Source organism: Natator depressus, chromosome 9 (genome assembly GCF_965152275.1).
Source record: "Natator depressus isolate rNatDep1 chromosome 9, rNatDep2.hap1, whole genome shotgun sequence".
NCBI classification, from domain to species: Eukaryota; Metazoa; Chordata; order Testudines; family Cheloniidae; genus Natator; species Natator depressus.
Window position 1 is genome coordinate 55,349,340 of NC_134242.1, and position 14,396 is coordinate 55,363,735.

Below are 14,396 nucleotides of genomic sequence, written 5' to 3' on the forward strand. Positions count from 1 at the left end.
CCAAGTTTGCTTGTGGCTGGATCTCAATGCATGAAGCCCTGAGGCAGTGGTTTATCAGTCTTAGGCTGCATTCCATAGGGAAGGCTCCTCCCCAGCACTACACATAAGTCTATCTAGATGCCTCGAGAGATCTGCAACCTTCGCACCAGGCAGGCAAGTCACCATACGGTTCTCCCAGTCATCACAAACCCAGCTCTCTATGTTTCTAATGATCGAATCTCCCATTACTAACACCTGCCTTTTCCTAATGACTAGAGTTCCCTCCCCCGGAGAGGTAACCTCAGTGCGAGAGGATACCCCAACATCATCTGGAAGGAGGGTCCCAACTATGGGAAGGAGTACTTGTGGCACCTTAGAGACTAACCAATTTATTTGAGCATAAGCTTTCGTGAGCTACAGCTCACTTCATCGGATGCATCCGATGAAGTGAGCTGTAGCTCACGAAAGCTTATGCTCAAATAAATTGGTTAGTCTCTTAGGTGCCACAAGTACTCCTTTTCTTTTTGCGAATACAGACTAACACGGCTGCTACTCTGAAACCTGTAACTATGGAAAGGTTTCCCTCTGTTCCCGTTGACTGCTCTCCTTCTCTGGGCCTTTCATCCTCCTCAACAGTGCAGGAGCTGTCTGACCGGAGGTGGGACAAATCTACAGTGTCCCGGAAAGCCTCATCAGCATACCTCTCTGCCTCCCTTAGCTCCTCCAGTTCCGCCACCCTGGCCTCCAAAGCCCATACATGGTCTCTGAGGGCCAGGAGCTCCTTGCACCAAATGCACATATACGCCACTCGCCCACAGGGCAGGTAATCATACATGCTACACTTAGTGCAATAAACAGGATAGTCCCCATTCTGCTGCTGGGCTTCTGCCTGCATTTTCTCCTACAGCTACCAAGGTTAATGACAGGGTTTTTATTTAAATCAAGAAGTTCTGATTATAGGTTAGTTTTGATTATAGTTTAGTTTAAAGGTTTTAAAGAATGGCAAGTGTACTTTGTCCCCTTTCCAAACTTCCTCTTGAAACTCCCTGTTAGCACTCCTTGGTCACTTGCTCACTGCTTTATAAAGCCCTGGCCTTCTTGATAGCCCCGCCCCTGACTAAGGCTCAGCCAATTAACAGAGGCTTCGAGATTTCAAACCTTGTTTAGAAGCTCACAGCTTCCAACTGCTGGCCCCATAGCACACGGTCCTTCAAACAAACAAACAAACAGACAGACAAACACAAGGTCAGCACACAGCAAGTAACCCCCAAACACACTACAGCCAGCCACTTACCCCAAGGGTCCAGTATTTGCTCCTCCTTCACCTGGAGAACTCCCTCTCAAAACTCCCTGTTAGCGGTCCCTGTTCGCAAAGTACCTGACTAGCCACAGAGACTTGCAGAGTTCAACCCTGGTTGGCAGCTTGTACCTACCTTCCCCGCCGATGGTCCCAGGCCCCCTGAGATCTCTATTGCATGTTTATTCATAATAAACGCTGTAACCTCCTTCCAGTCATATCCCTCAGGCAGGACAAAGGTGGTGATTGTAGGGAGCCGCACCTCCTGAAAAACAGAGACATGGTGTCAGATCCACGCAGGAGGTCTCCTCTGGGCGTGTGCAAACAGTCCTCTTCCCCCTCCTCCCTATTCCTTCTGCACCTTGCTGCAAACCTTGCCGTCTGGAACAAAGATTCCTTTCTATGGGGAAGATCCTGCTTTTCCATCCTTGGTTGGCTGGGAATCTCCCAGCGTCTGAAACCTCCTGAGAAATTCAGAGCTGGGCGAGATCCCCAACTGTTGGCAATCAGCATAACTCTGCCAAAGTCAGTGGAGCTACACTGATTTACATGAGCCGAGGATCTGACTTCATCTGTCCCAAACTATCCCCTTAACTCTCTCTTTCTCTCTATCCCAGCCGGATGACACTTCGTCCACAGTGTCACTCTACCAACACCAGTGAGATCCAGCAGGTCTATACAGTGTCCAGTAATATCAGCCCAAGTCCTACCTGTTCCTTCACAAAGAGTTGGAGACCCAGCTGCTGCAGCCCTGCACACAGGTAGAGACTGTTCTCCTTGTGAAGCTTCCAGGAGTTCTCCAGCCCCTGGGCCAATGGGGAGAAGAGCAGAGCCATTAGCTAGGAGGTTACTGTCCCAGGGCCAGGCATGTAACAGGCAGACACAAATCCCGGGTCAGATAGGTTGATTTAACATTTCATCTTGATGGGGAGAAGAAGGCTCAGGTGATCCTTTATGGGACTGCTCACCTCCCAAGCACCAGTTCCCATCTAGTCCAGGTCTGGAACGACCACAATTTGTTACCCCTTGATGGCTGCTCGATGGCCACACAAACCGAGCCCAGTCCTCGGCAGTGTCTCCACCACAAAAAGCAGCTCCTCCAAGATTGGCCTCCTGCCTGGCAGGCTCAGCAAGAGGCCAGGACTGAATGGCAGTGGAGACTGGACTGGCCTATTGCCTCTCCAGGAGATCCCTCCTGGTCAGGGTCTAGGCAAACGCTTTGATGTTTGCGTGGCAGCTGCCCATACAGTGGTTAAATAAAAGACTTCAATCTCCAGGGCTGTCCAACTGGTTTCTTCCATAAGCACCAAGCACAGATTTTTAAAGGCATTTAGGTGCCTACAAAGGCAGACAGGCATCTAGCTCCATTTGAAAATCCCACCTGGCCTCTGTTTGCATCTTTAAGCACCTAAATACTTTAAAAAATAGCAGTGTTGGCTTCAACTACATTTCTAAATAGCAATCCCAGCAACCAGCTCGGTGATGATAGTCCCAGTCTTGTTTTCCCCCTAATGTTCCTTCTCTTTGCCTTTCTCCATCCTGCCTGGCCCGAGTGTCTCCTGCCGTTGCTCACCTGTTCTGCAAGGATTGCCAAGCCCTCCCTCAGGCTGAAGAAGCTATTGATCGGTGCAGTATGATGGTATCTGTAATATACATGCGACATGCTGGAGAAGGGCTCATGACCACAATGACTAAATACATTATTGGATCATATCAATACATTACAATCAATACTGAACCCTAGACAAATCCTGGAGGCTAAGCCACCAAAACCATACTTCAGCCTGACCTCCTCTTTCTATCCCACCATAGCAGGGGAAAAGGAAATGAATGAGGTTACTACACTGACATCAGAGATTGGAACTTCATGAAGACTAAGCAGGAGTACTGGATCTGCTGACACCAAGGATGTGGATAGCAGGATGCTGTAAGTTGGTGCTATGTGAGAAGTACTGTATTCTCTGATTCACCTCTCCTCTTCTAGTGAGGTGAGAGGGGTGGGGCATTAATTAGTTTTGGGGGAAGAATGAGGATTAGCTCAGCGTTAGGGTGAGGATGGACACAAGAGACTTGGGATCAGGTTGAAGTTTAGATGAGAAGTAGGTATGCTGTGAGGTCTGAATGGATGTCAAGTATGGGGCTGGGGTGAGTGCTGGGTTCAGATGTGATTTGGGTGGGATTTCAATCTGGACTGAAGTGGAAATGCTTTGTGATTTGGATGAAAGTCCGTCTGAACTCAGGTCGTGGTGTGTTAAATCCCTGGTCAGAGAGCTGCTTCCTGGACACCCCAAAGCTCGCCCCTCACATTCTTGGCTTGTCGTCACAGCCCCAGTAATTGGCCAGCCAGCCCATGTCCAGGAAGAAGGAAGGTGGCTTCGTCCTCCTGCTGAAAATCTTCTTCCTGACAACATGGATATGACAAAGCTGAGTAAACGATCCTAGGAGCTCTGCCCTCCAGCCAGAACCTTTACTTAGTTTTCCCACTACATGCACCACACAGACACACTCCTGGCCCCTCTGTGCCTCATTTTCCCCACCTGTAAAATGGGGATAACGATACTGCCCTCCTGTAAGGCACTTTGAGATCAGCCAAGGGAAGCGCTAGATACGAGGTGGGTGTGGTTATTGTTAACTAGTTGAGCTTACTTCCACTGACTAGGGAAGAGAGGGGTTGCTTGGGTGGCACTCAGACATGACACTGACAGAGGAACTGCTGGGACCGAAATCGATACAACAGATTAGATAATGGTGAGGTGGAAAGGAATCCCGCTGAGTGCCCCATGTGGGAGAAGGCAGCCACTGCACCAGTCAGAACCAACCCAATGAGATAGTGACAGTGCCTGGCTTCCTGCAGCTTGAACTGGCTGTGGGTGCAGAGGGCTCCTGTGTGCTGGGGAGGTTCTGAGAGGCCGGGGCTTCAGGGGTAATGCCTGCACCTCAGGCTTAACTGGAACTTGTCAGGCCTGGTCAGCGGTTGCTTTTACTCCCCTCTGCATATGAACTAGGGCCCGAGCTTGCCACCCTTCCTCCCACAGCACAGCGCGGACTCATGGGAGGGGTCCCCCAGCTTCCAGTGGCACTGCCCTCAGGAGTGATAGCCCTGCTGCTTGAGGGCTGAGCGATCACCCAGCTGTACACCTAGGAATCAATGGTCTCAGTCACTGGGAGCGGGGATATTTCTGGGTGCTTGAACACCTTGGGCTGGACTTGCCCATGTGTAACAGAGGGTTGCATGTGGGCCACCTTTTCCCTCTTTCAGAGACATTGTTCAACCTGTGTAGGTGCTTCTACACATCTGTGGACCTGAGTCACCTGCTGCTTAGCCTGCCCTAGTGTTGTGTACATGAGCACCTCTACCGGGCCCTGTGCTTTCACCAATGTGTTTCACAATCCACAGGGATGGCAGCGTTGTCCTCACCTGGCTCGCTCACTGAAGGAGATAGGGGCACTGCCAGGGGGAGCATTCAAGACTTTTTGAGATCCCGAGTACAAGATGTCAATACCTGTGTTAAATGGAAAAGTAGTGTGTTAGAAACCCAGCCATTTAAGATTGATTGTGGAGGAAAGGCAGCAACACCATCCTTCCAGTCCTGACTAGCAACTAGCTTTCCATTAGGAGTCCAGTTCTGCACTCAGGGCCGGATTAACTCTCCTGTGGGCCCGGGGCTATTAGATTTTGTGGGGCCCTGTATACGAGTCTTTTTCCTAATTTAAAACAAAAGAATCACAATTATGGCATCGAAGCTATTAACGCTGTACTAAACCTGCCTTTTAATTAACATAAAGCCATTCTGTGGTTACATTTCAGTCTTAAAACATGTAGAATATAGTTAAGTTAATTCAAAATAGCCTACTTCTTACCTTAGAACAGCTGTTATATTTCTTTCTGGTCTTCAGAGCTGAGAAATCCTTGATGATGTCACTAAAATCTAGTTGACGAAGCAAGTCATACTCTATTGACATTAGAGTCAAATTATTCAGTTTCATCAGCTTGTTTTTTATTAGCACCAGTTTTGAAAACGATCATTCTCCTCCAGTGTTAATTACTGGCAGTGTCAAAAAAATCCATAAGGCAATGTCTACATTGAGAAACACAGACTGCAGACGAAAAGTAGCGTCTTTATTGTTTTATTTTTCTCATGTTTTGTGAACTCCCTAAATTGAACCACTTCATCTGCAAAATCCTCTTGTAAGTCGGTACTATATTTGTTTTGTAGTTTAACAGCTGAATCATGTTGTTCTGATGCAGAAAGTAGAGGAAGATTGTTCATAAATCCGAAGTAGCCGCATATCTCTTTGTATGCCTCATACCTGCGATGCAGCTCTGCAACAGGTTCATCAATAACAACGTTGAAAACCTCCACACCAAATTTCTCTAGGCCTGACAACTTACAGTCTGGCTCCCCAGACTCATCCTGTTGTTTTTTACACCTCAGTTCACAGTGCTTTTCTGATTTATACTGTTGAGAAACTCGAGGTGTCATTTGTTTAGTGGTAGTTTCAAAGCTGTCAAACTGAACTCGTAGACCAGCCACAAAATCCTTTAAAGAGCCCACCAACTTTACAGCATTAGGCAAGTCAAGGTCAACAGCCTGAAGTGCAGTGCTTGTTGCTTGAAATCTCTGCAGAACTGTGTTCCAGAGGTTGCAAAGAAAAACAATTTCCAGCTTGTCCATTTTCATGACCAGTGATCGAGCATCATTGCACATATTTGGGTTCTGATTTGGATCATCAACTAGTTTTTGGAGAGATTCCTGAATATTTTCATAATTCAGTCATAGTGCTTTTGTAGCCTGGGAATGTGTGGACCACCTTGTATCTGAAAGAGCTTTCAGCATCTCGATTTGCTTATTGTCATTTGGCTCTAATCCTGCGGTAACAATTTGCCAGCAAGTGGTTGATTTCGAGCAGAAATTAAAAAGTGACTGGACAAAGGAAAAAAACATGTTTGCCTCCAAGCAGCTGTTTATGCTCCTAACCCAACTAAAATGAGAGTGTGAGCTGCACAAGGTACCCATTCTACTAAAGGGTTTATCTCCCAAATTCGTGATTGCAGACCTCTGTATGCCCCTGACATGTTACTAGCATTGTCATAACACTGACCTCTGCAATTTGCTATGTCAATGTCCACCTTCTGCAAAACTGTCAAAACTGAATTACAAAGTGATTCTCCAGTATGACTTGTTATTGCAAGAAATTTAAGAAAACACTCTTGAATCTGCCCCTCTTGAGACACACTGCAGACAATGAACGTACGTTGATCTACGTGAGATATGTCAGGAGTGGAATCTACAATAATTGAAAAGTTCTTTGCAATCTGCAACTGACTGTTTATTTCTAAAAGCACCCTTTGTCCCATTAAAGTTATAAATTCCACACAAATCGTTGAAGAAAGGTATGAAGGCCTTCCTTTATCAGCATTCCCATATTTTTTTATATGTTCATTTAGAAAAGGATCAAACTGACTCAATAATTCCAAGGTGCCCAAGTAATTCCCATTATTGGGGGATCCAACAATTTCATTGTCTCCTTTGAAAGAAAGCCCACACTCCGCCAGAAACTTAACAACTGCAACAACCCATCTGAGAACCTCTTTCCAATAAGCATGGTCAGTTTGAAACTGTTTTTCCAGTTCCGAGTCAATTTGCCCTTTGGCTTGTGTCCAAGAAATCCTGGTAAGCATTGTATTTCTGTGACAAATGTTGCTCTTGTGCTAAACAACACAAACTGCATTGTGTCTCCAGTCATTAAAGCCACAACCACTAAATGCCCTTGTATGAGAGGATGAATCTTCAATCGACACATAAAAAACAGACCCTGTTGATGGAGAATAAAAAAGCCACTCATGAGGTACAGATTCCCCATTTTGAAGCGTACGTGTGAAGAAGGTTTTTGATAAACACCATTTCTAATGTTTGTGTTGTTTTTCAGATGCTGTAAAATCACAATTTTTGTTTTGACATAGTGTTGGCCCTTTTGTGATCCAATAAGATCACACTGTTTCATTTATTGGGCCCCAGCGTGCTGCATCAGTGCTGTATGGGACAAAGTTAGCTGCATTTTTACCTTCATCACATGCAGCTATTTCACTCTCATCCAAAACTGGCTGACTGACTGTGTCTGGACTGTCTGCTGTGGCTGCTGTCGTTCGCTTGTGAGGATTTGTGATGCTTGTTGACTTATTTTCCAAATCACTAATATCTGGTGCATTTGTTGGTGGTTTACTGAAATAGCCTGTCAATTTTGGTATTTTGTTTAACAACTGTTCCTCACGAATCATTTTTAACTTCTGCGCTTTCCTCTTTTGAGCTCTGCTATCATATTTTCTAGGTGTACCATTATCCGACATTTTTATAAAACCCCTGCACAGGCACACAGATCCAAGCGATAAGAAATGGCACATGATTTGATTTTATCGCATGATAATTATGATCAGGAAGTTGTTTTAATAAGATATATTGGTAAAATAGATTTGTTCTATCCCAAACCATAGATCATACATTTATATAGATATATTTTTTTCTCATGTATATAATTATGGATTTATTTTTGCGGGGCCCCCTTTAGCCCAAGGCCCTGGGTTGCAGCCCCCTAAATCATCTGAGTTAATCCGGCCCTGTCTGCACCCTATCATTTCCTCAAAAATGCCTCATGTCTCATTACATATGGGCCAGCAGCTCCAACACACACCCTCTTGAACTTCAACCACTGACTGCAATACACCAGGACATCTCATCTCACACTGCACATACGTTACCTTAGAACGACCATTCCATTGCCAGCCAGCCAAGCCAATCTGCATAATGCACAATTCACTATTCTCAACTCATTATCCATCACCCTAAGGATAGAGTGGTTTTAATATCCCATTAGTGCCTCTTAGTCACCCTGTGATCTGGCTCAAACTACTCCTGAAAGTGAATAGAAACTGCACCAGAAGATAGTATCCCTAGTGAGCCATAGTGACATGACAAACTAATCATAGGTCCATTGAGGAGAGGGCTATGGGTCAGAGTTAAGGCTCTTTGTGAACACAAACTATGAGGATTTACAGTCCTGACTACATTTTCTCCAGGTTTGGGAGGAATTTCTCTCACAATGGAGAGAGGTAAATCATGGGGTTCCCCAAAGGTCTGTACTGAGACCAGGGCTGTTCAACATATTCATAAATGATTTGGAAAAAGGGGTAAACAGTGAGGTGGCAACATTTGCAGATGACACAAAATTACTCAATATAGTTAAGTCCAAAGCTGACTGTGAACAGTTACAAAGGGATTTCACAAAACTGGGTGACTGGGTAAATGAAATTCAATGTTGATAAATATAAAGTAATGCACATTAGAAAACATAATCCCAACCATACATACTCCAGAGAAAGACCTTAGAGTCATCGTGGATAGTTCTCTAAAAACAACTGCTCAATGTGAAACAGCAGTCAAAAAAGCTAACCGAATGTTAGGAACCATTAGGAAAGAGAGAGACAATAAGACAGAAAATACCATAATGCCCCTATATTAATCTACAGTACACCCACATCTTGAATACTGAGTGCAGAGCTGGTCTCCCCATTGCTAAAAAGATATATTAGAATTGGAAAAGGTGCAGAGATGGGCAACAAAATGACTAGGGATATGGAACAGCTTCCATATGAGGAGAGATTAAAAAGTCAGGGACTGTTTAGTTTAGAAAAGAGACATCGGGGGGGGGGGGGAAGAGGGAGGGATCTGGTAGAGGTTTATAAAATCATAAATGATGTGGAAAAATGAATAGGGAAGTGTTATTTACCCATTGATATGACACAGGAACCAGGGGTAATCCAATAAAATTAATAGGCAGCAGATATAAAACAAACATAAGGAAGTACTTCTTCATACAACACAAAGCCAACCTGTGGAACTCATTGTCAGGGGATGTTGTGAAGGCCAAAGTATAAGTGGATTTTAAAAAGAATTAGATAAAGTCATGCAGGATAGGTCAATCTATGGCTACTAGCCGAGATGGTCAGGACACAACCCTATGCAATGGGTATCCCTAAGCCTCTGACTGCCAGAGGCTGTGACAGGGCAAGAGGGGGTAGATCACTCGATAAATTGCTCTGTTCTGTTCATTCCCTTGGAAGCACCTGGCATTGGCCACTGTCAGAAGACAGGATACTGGGCTAGACGGACCACTTGTCCAACACAGTATGGACACTATTATGTTCTTCTGAACAGGAAATGCAGTTACAGCCCCACCCTCTGGATCCCGAACCCTGGGCCGGAGAGCCCTACCCTCTGGAACCTGAACTCTAGGCTGGAGAGCCCTACCCTCTGAACCTGAGCCCTAGGCCAGGGAGCCCTACCCTTTGGAACGTTAACCCTAGCCTGTGCAGCCTGAAGTGGCGGCAAACAGCAGAGAGGCTAACAGAGGGAGTTTGCCTGGGATCTGTCTGAAAGGAGGTACGCTAAGGGCTACATTAAGGAGGCTATGTTGCTGAGTATCTGAGTGTCTGTTGTGGGGACAGTTTGACAGTTTGACCGTGTGCTTGATTGGTTGTTTGTTTGAAAAGTGTGAATTGGGAGTGCTTTCTTCCAGGTGAGCTTTGAGTGGGCCTGACTGTTATAAAAAGCCAGTCAGCTGTGAACCAGCTGAGTGGCAAACAGCAGAGAGGCTAACAGAGGGAGTTTGCCTGGGAGTTCGCCCGGGGAGAGCCCACTGAGGCTTACATCTTGCCGGCTTCTTTGAGTAGTTACTACAACTCCTGAGGAAGCTCGTAGAAGGAAGGTAATATGGATGGGGAGCGTTCAGCTATTGTGACCTCCACTGGATGTGCCATGTTCGTCTTTCTTCCACAGGACAGAAGCGACTTTGTCTGTATAAAGTGCAAGCTGGTCTCCCCCATATTGGAAGAGAAGGTTCAAGGTCTGGAGAAAGAAGTATCGACCCTGCGTTGCATAAGAGAAACTGAAGATTTCCTGGACAGACATCAGGATATGCTTCTACGGACACAAAGTTCTGAAGATTCAGAGCAGGCTGCGCAGCGGGGACAGGAGGACGGTGAAGAAATTTGGCAGCATGTGACCTCCAGAAGAAGAAAGGGGAGCGTCCATGTACCCGCAGCACAGATACAGGTAAGCAACTGTTTTCATGTTCTCTCCACAGGTACTAATGCGGAGAGTGGACTAGATGATACATCTGAGGGAAGGGAACAGAAGGAGACTCCGCTGATTGGAAGGCATGAGATGCACTGTCCTAGGGATGAGGGTTCCACGACCACCAGTCCGAAGAGGAGGAGGCGGGCGGTGGTGGTCAGAGACTCTCTCCTCAGGGGGACTGAGTCATCTATCTGCCGCCCTGACCAGGAAAACCAAGAAGTCTACTGCTTGCCAGGAGCTAGGATTCACGATGTGACGGAGAGACTACCGAGACTCATCAAGCCCTCGGATCACTACCCGTTCCTGCTTCTCCACGTGGGCACCAATGATACTGCCAAGAATGACCTTGAGCGGATCACTTCAGAATATGTGGCTCTGGGAAGAAGGATAAAGGAGTTTGAGGCACAAGTGGTGTTTTCCTCCATCCTCCCCGTAGAAGGAAAAGGCCTGGGTAGAGACCGTCGAATCGTGGAAGTCAACGAATGGCTATGCAGGTGGTGTCAGAGAGAAGGCTTTGGATTTTTTGACCATGGGATGGTGTTGCAAGAAGGAGGAGTTCTAGGGAGAGACGGGCTCCACCTAACGAAGAGAGGGAAGAGCATCTTCGGAAGCAGGCTGGCTAACCTAGTGAGGAGGGCTTTAAACTAGGTTCACCGGAGGAAGGAGACCAAAGCCCTGAGATAAGTGGGGACATGGGATACCAGGAGGAAGCACGAGCAGGAGAACGCGAAAGGGGAGGGCTCCTGCCTCATACTAAGAAAGCAGGACAAACAGCAAGTTATCTCAAGTGCCTATACACAAATGCAAGAAGCCTGGGAAACAAGCAGGGAGAACTGGAAGTCCTGGCACAGTCAAGGAATTATGATGTGATTGGAATAACAGACACTTGGTGGGATAACTCACATGACTGGAGTACTGTCATGGGTGGATATAAACTGTTCAGGAAAGACAGGGCAAGAGCTTTAAAATGGTTTCCTTGAGGACCTTCTCAATGATCAGAAGCAGCAGCCCAGGGAGCAGGTCAGTGATGGGAGCAGAGCCACAGAAGCAGCCCAGAGAGCAGACCTGTGCTGGGTGGAGAAGTGCAGCAACCAGAGCCAGAGAGGCCAGAGAAGCAGCCCAGGGAGCAGGAGGCAGAACAGCAGCAGGGGAATGGTCCAGCTATTGTGGGGAACTTTCCCGGCTTATACAATACCCCGGTGAAATGGGCTAGTGAAAGGATCTGAGTTCTCGCTCCCACTTCCTTTTACCAAGAGGCCTGCCTGACCTCGAGGGCTCCCCTTCCTCCCTCCTGTGTGGCAAAGTCCTTGTAACCCCAACAACAGGGGGTTGGACTAGATGACCTCCTGAGGTCCCTTCCAACCCTGATATTCTATGATTGTATGATTCTATGTATACCAACCCTATCCTGCAGAGTCTTACCCTTTGAAAGCCTACTCACAGCTCAAGGAGCCCCACACTTTGGTTCGCTAAGCGTAGTTTGGAGAGTCTTCTCCATTGTAACCTTAACCCAAGCCTGGGTAAGCCTACCCATGGAAACATAGCCCTAGTTTGGGAGCCTTGTCCTCTGGAATCATTCCTCTAGCCCAGATAGCCCTACCATGTGGGACATTAATGTTACCCTGACATGTCCTACCCTTGGACTCCCTAACCCTAGCATAGGCAGCACTACCCTCTGAAAGCTTAACCATAGCTTGGGGAACGCCTGCAGTGGAAAATCTCATCACTACCCTACACCCAGTTTCTCCCAACAGAAATCACTCTAGAGAATATGGTTCAGGATGAACCCTCTGGTAATCTTCCCCCCACCACCATCTGGAATGGCCCAGGAGCTCTGGTTTTTAAGACAATCACAGTTACCGTTTCCCCAGCCTCCCCTGTAGAGAGGACCTTTCTATCCACACATACATTCTTTCTTGTTTATTTTATGGGGCTGGTGAAAACTCTAGTTAAGAAGATGAGTTCTTTGCTCCTTACCCTGTTGGTCCATGAGGATGGGAGCTCCACCTAATGATGCCACAGAGTCCACCAGTAGTAAGCACTTATATCTAGCAAAGGGAAAGGAAGAGCAGACATTACTTAGCAAACATCAACCTGTTTGTGTTGGTGTCTGAAAGCTTCTCATTCATTCTGGTTCTTATCATTTCTCTGACCAGACAATAGTTTTACAGAGTCCTGGATTTCCCAGGACCCTCCTGAAATGTGTTAAGCACCACTGCAACAGCTCTAGCAGGGTCACTAACCTGCCCATTACTTTGCCCATGGACAGTGGTGAAAGAGAAACATGCAATTTTGTCTTACCTGGGAATGCTATTATACCCCACTGTTCGATGAGTATTCAGCACCCCTCTGGGCACCTGATCCATAGAGGATCTGAGTCTGCAATAGCTGCCTAGGAGGGGCTTGGAACCCTAACCTGAGCCCCCTACCTTCTTGAACCCTAACCTTAGTCCAGTGGCTCTCAACCTTTCCAGACTATACCTTTCTGGAGTCTGATTTGTTTTGCATATCCCCAAGTTTCACCTCACTTAAAAACTACTTGCTTACAAAATCAGACATAAAAATACAAAAGTGTCACAGCACACTAGTACTGAAACATTGCTACTGCCTCATTTTACCATTTAATTATCAACTAAATTAATTGAAATATAAATATTGTACTTACATTGCAGTGTATATGTAAGTGGACTGTTAGTCCCTTACTAAAACTCAGTGGAGTTTTTTTGGTTGGCTAGCTCCCAGTACTAAAAGTAAGGGGAAGGGTCAATGGGAATTTGCCTAGATCACTCTGGACCCTATGCCTACCCTCTAGCGTATCTACCTCTCCCCACAGCTTAGTGTCATCCATGAACTTGCTGAGGGTGCAATCTATCCCATCATCCAGATCATTAATAAAAATGTGGGAGGAGGGATAGCTCAGTGGTTTGAGCATTGGCCTGCTAAACCCAAGCTTGTGAGTTCAATCCTTGAGGGGGCCATTTAGAGATCTGGGGCAAAAATTGGGGATTGGTCCTGCTTTGAGCAGGGGGTTGAACTTGATGACCTCCTGAGTTTCCTTTTAACCCTGATATTCTATGAAACAAAACCTGCCCAAGGACTGACCGTTGGGGCACTCTGCTTGATACCAGCTGCCAAATAGATATCAAGCCGTTGATCACTGCCCAGTGAGCTAGCCAACTTTCTATCCACCTTATAGTCCATTCATCCAATCCATACTTTTTTAACTTACTGTCAAGAATACTGTGGGAGACCATAACAAAAGCTTTGCTAAAGTCAAGATATATCACATCCACCGCTTTCCCCATATCCAGAGAACCAGTTATCTCATCATAGAAGGCCAGCAGGTTGGTCAGGCATGACTTGCCCTTAGTGAATCCGTGTTGACTGTTTCTGATCACCTTCCTCTCCTAAGAGCTTTAAAATGGTTTCCTTGAGGACCTTCTCAATGATCAGAAGCAGCAGCCCAGAGAGCAGGTCAGTGATGGGAGCAGAGCCACAGAAGCAGCCCAGAGAGCAGACCTGTGCTGGGTGGAGAAGTGCAGCAACCAGAGCCAGAGGGGCCAGAGAAGCAGCCCAGGGGGCAGGAGGCAGAGCAGCAGCAGTACTGAGGCAGAGTGAAGCTGGAGCTGGGGCTGGAGCAGTCTGGAGCCGGGTGCGGTGAGCAGCTGGGGAGAGCAAGGGGGACACTGGGCAGCAGGCCCAGTGCAGGGAGATGCCCCCCCAAGCCAAGAGGTCTTCCAGGTGGTACTGGGAGGGGAATCATAACCCTGACAGGGGGTGGGAGAGCTGATGCTGGGAAGAAGGGTTCTGCCACCTACAGCCTGAGGGTGTGTGCCCTCCGCCAGAGCAAGTGTCTGACCCTCAGCATCCCTGCAGCACATCCAGGGCCTGGGCAGGAGGCCTGGAACATGTGAGAAACAGACTGAACTGCCCTTACCCTCCAGAGATGGCTGGTTGTGATGTCCCCATACCACAGAGCGGGGTGA

General features: G+C 46.9%; 1 protein-coding gene across 1 annotated transcript in view; it reads right to left on the reverse strand.

The window, feature by feature from the left end:
* AGXT (alanine--glyoxylate aminotransferase) overlaps positions 1-14,396 on the reverse strand; it is a 28,719-nt gene that overhangs the window by 3,168 nt on the left and 11,155 nt on the right. Inside the window, exons 5-10 of the mRNA XM_074964241.1 lie at positions 12,388-12,458; positions 4,695-4,779; positions 3,582-3,677; positions 2,850-2,919; positions 1,987-2,082; positions 1,413-1,541 (exon numbers count right to left, since the gene is read on the reverse strand). Of these exons, the coding sequence (XP_074820342.1) occupies positions 1,413-1,541; positions 1,987-2,082; positions 2,850-2,919; positions 3,582-3,677; positions 4,695-4,779; positions 12,388-12,458 (547 nt within the window). The remainder of the gene's footprint in view (positions 1-1,412; positions 1,542-1,986; positions 2,083-2,849; positions 2,920-3,581; positions 3,678-4,694; positions 4,780-12,387; positions 12,459-14,396) is intronic.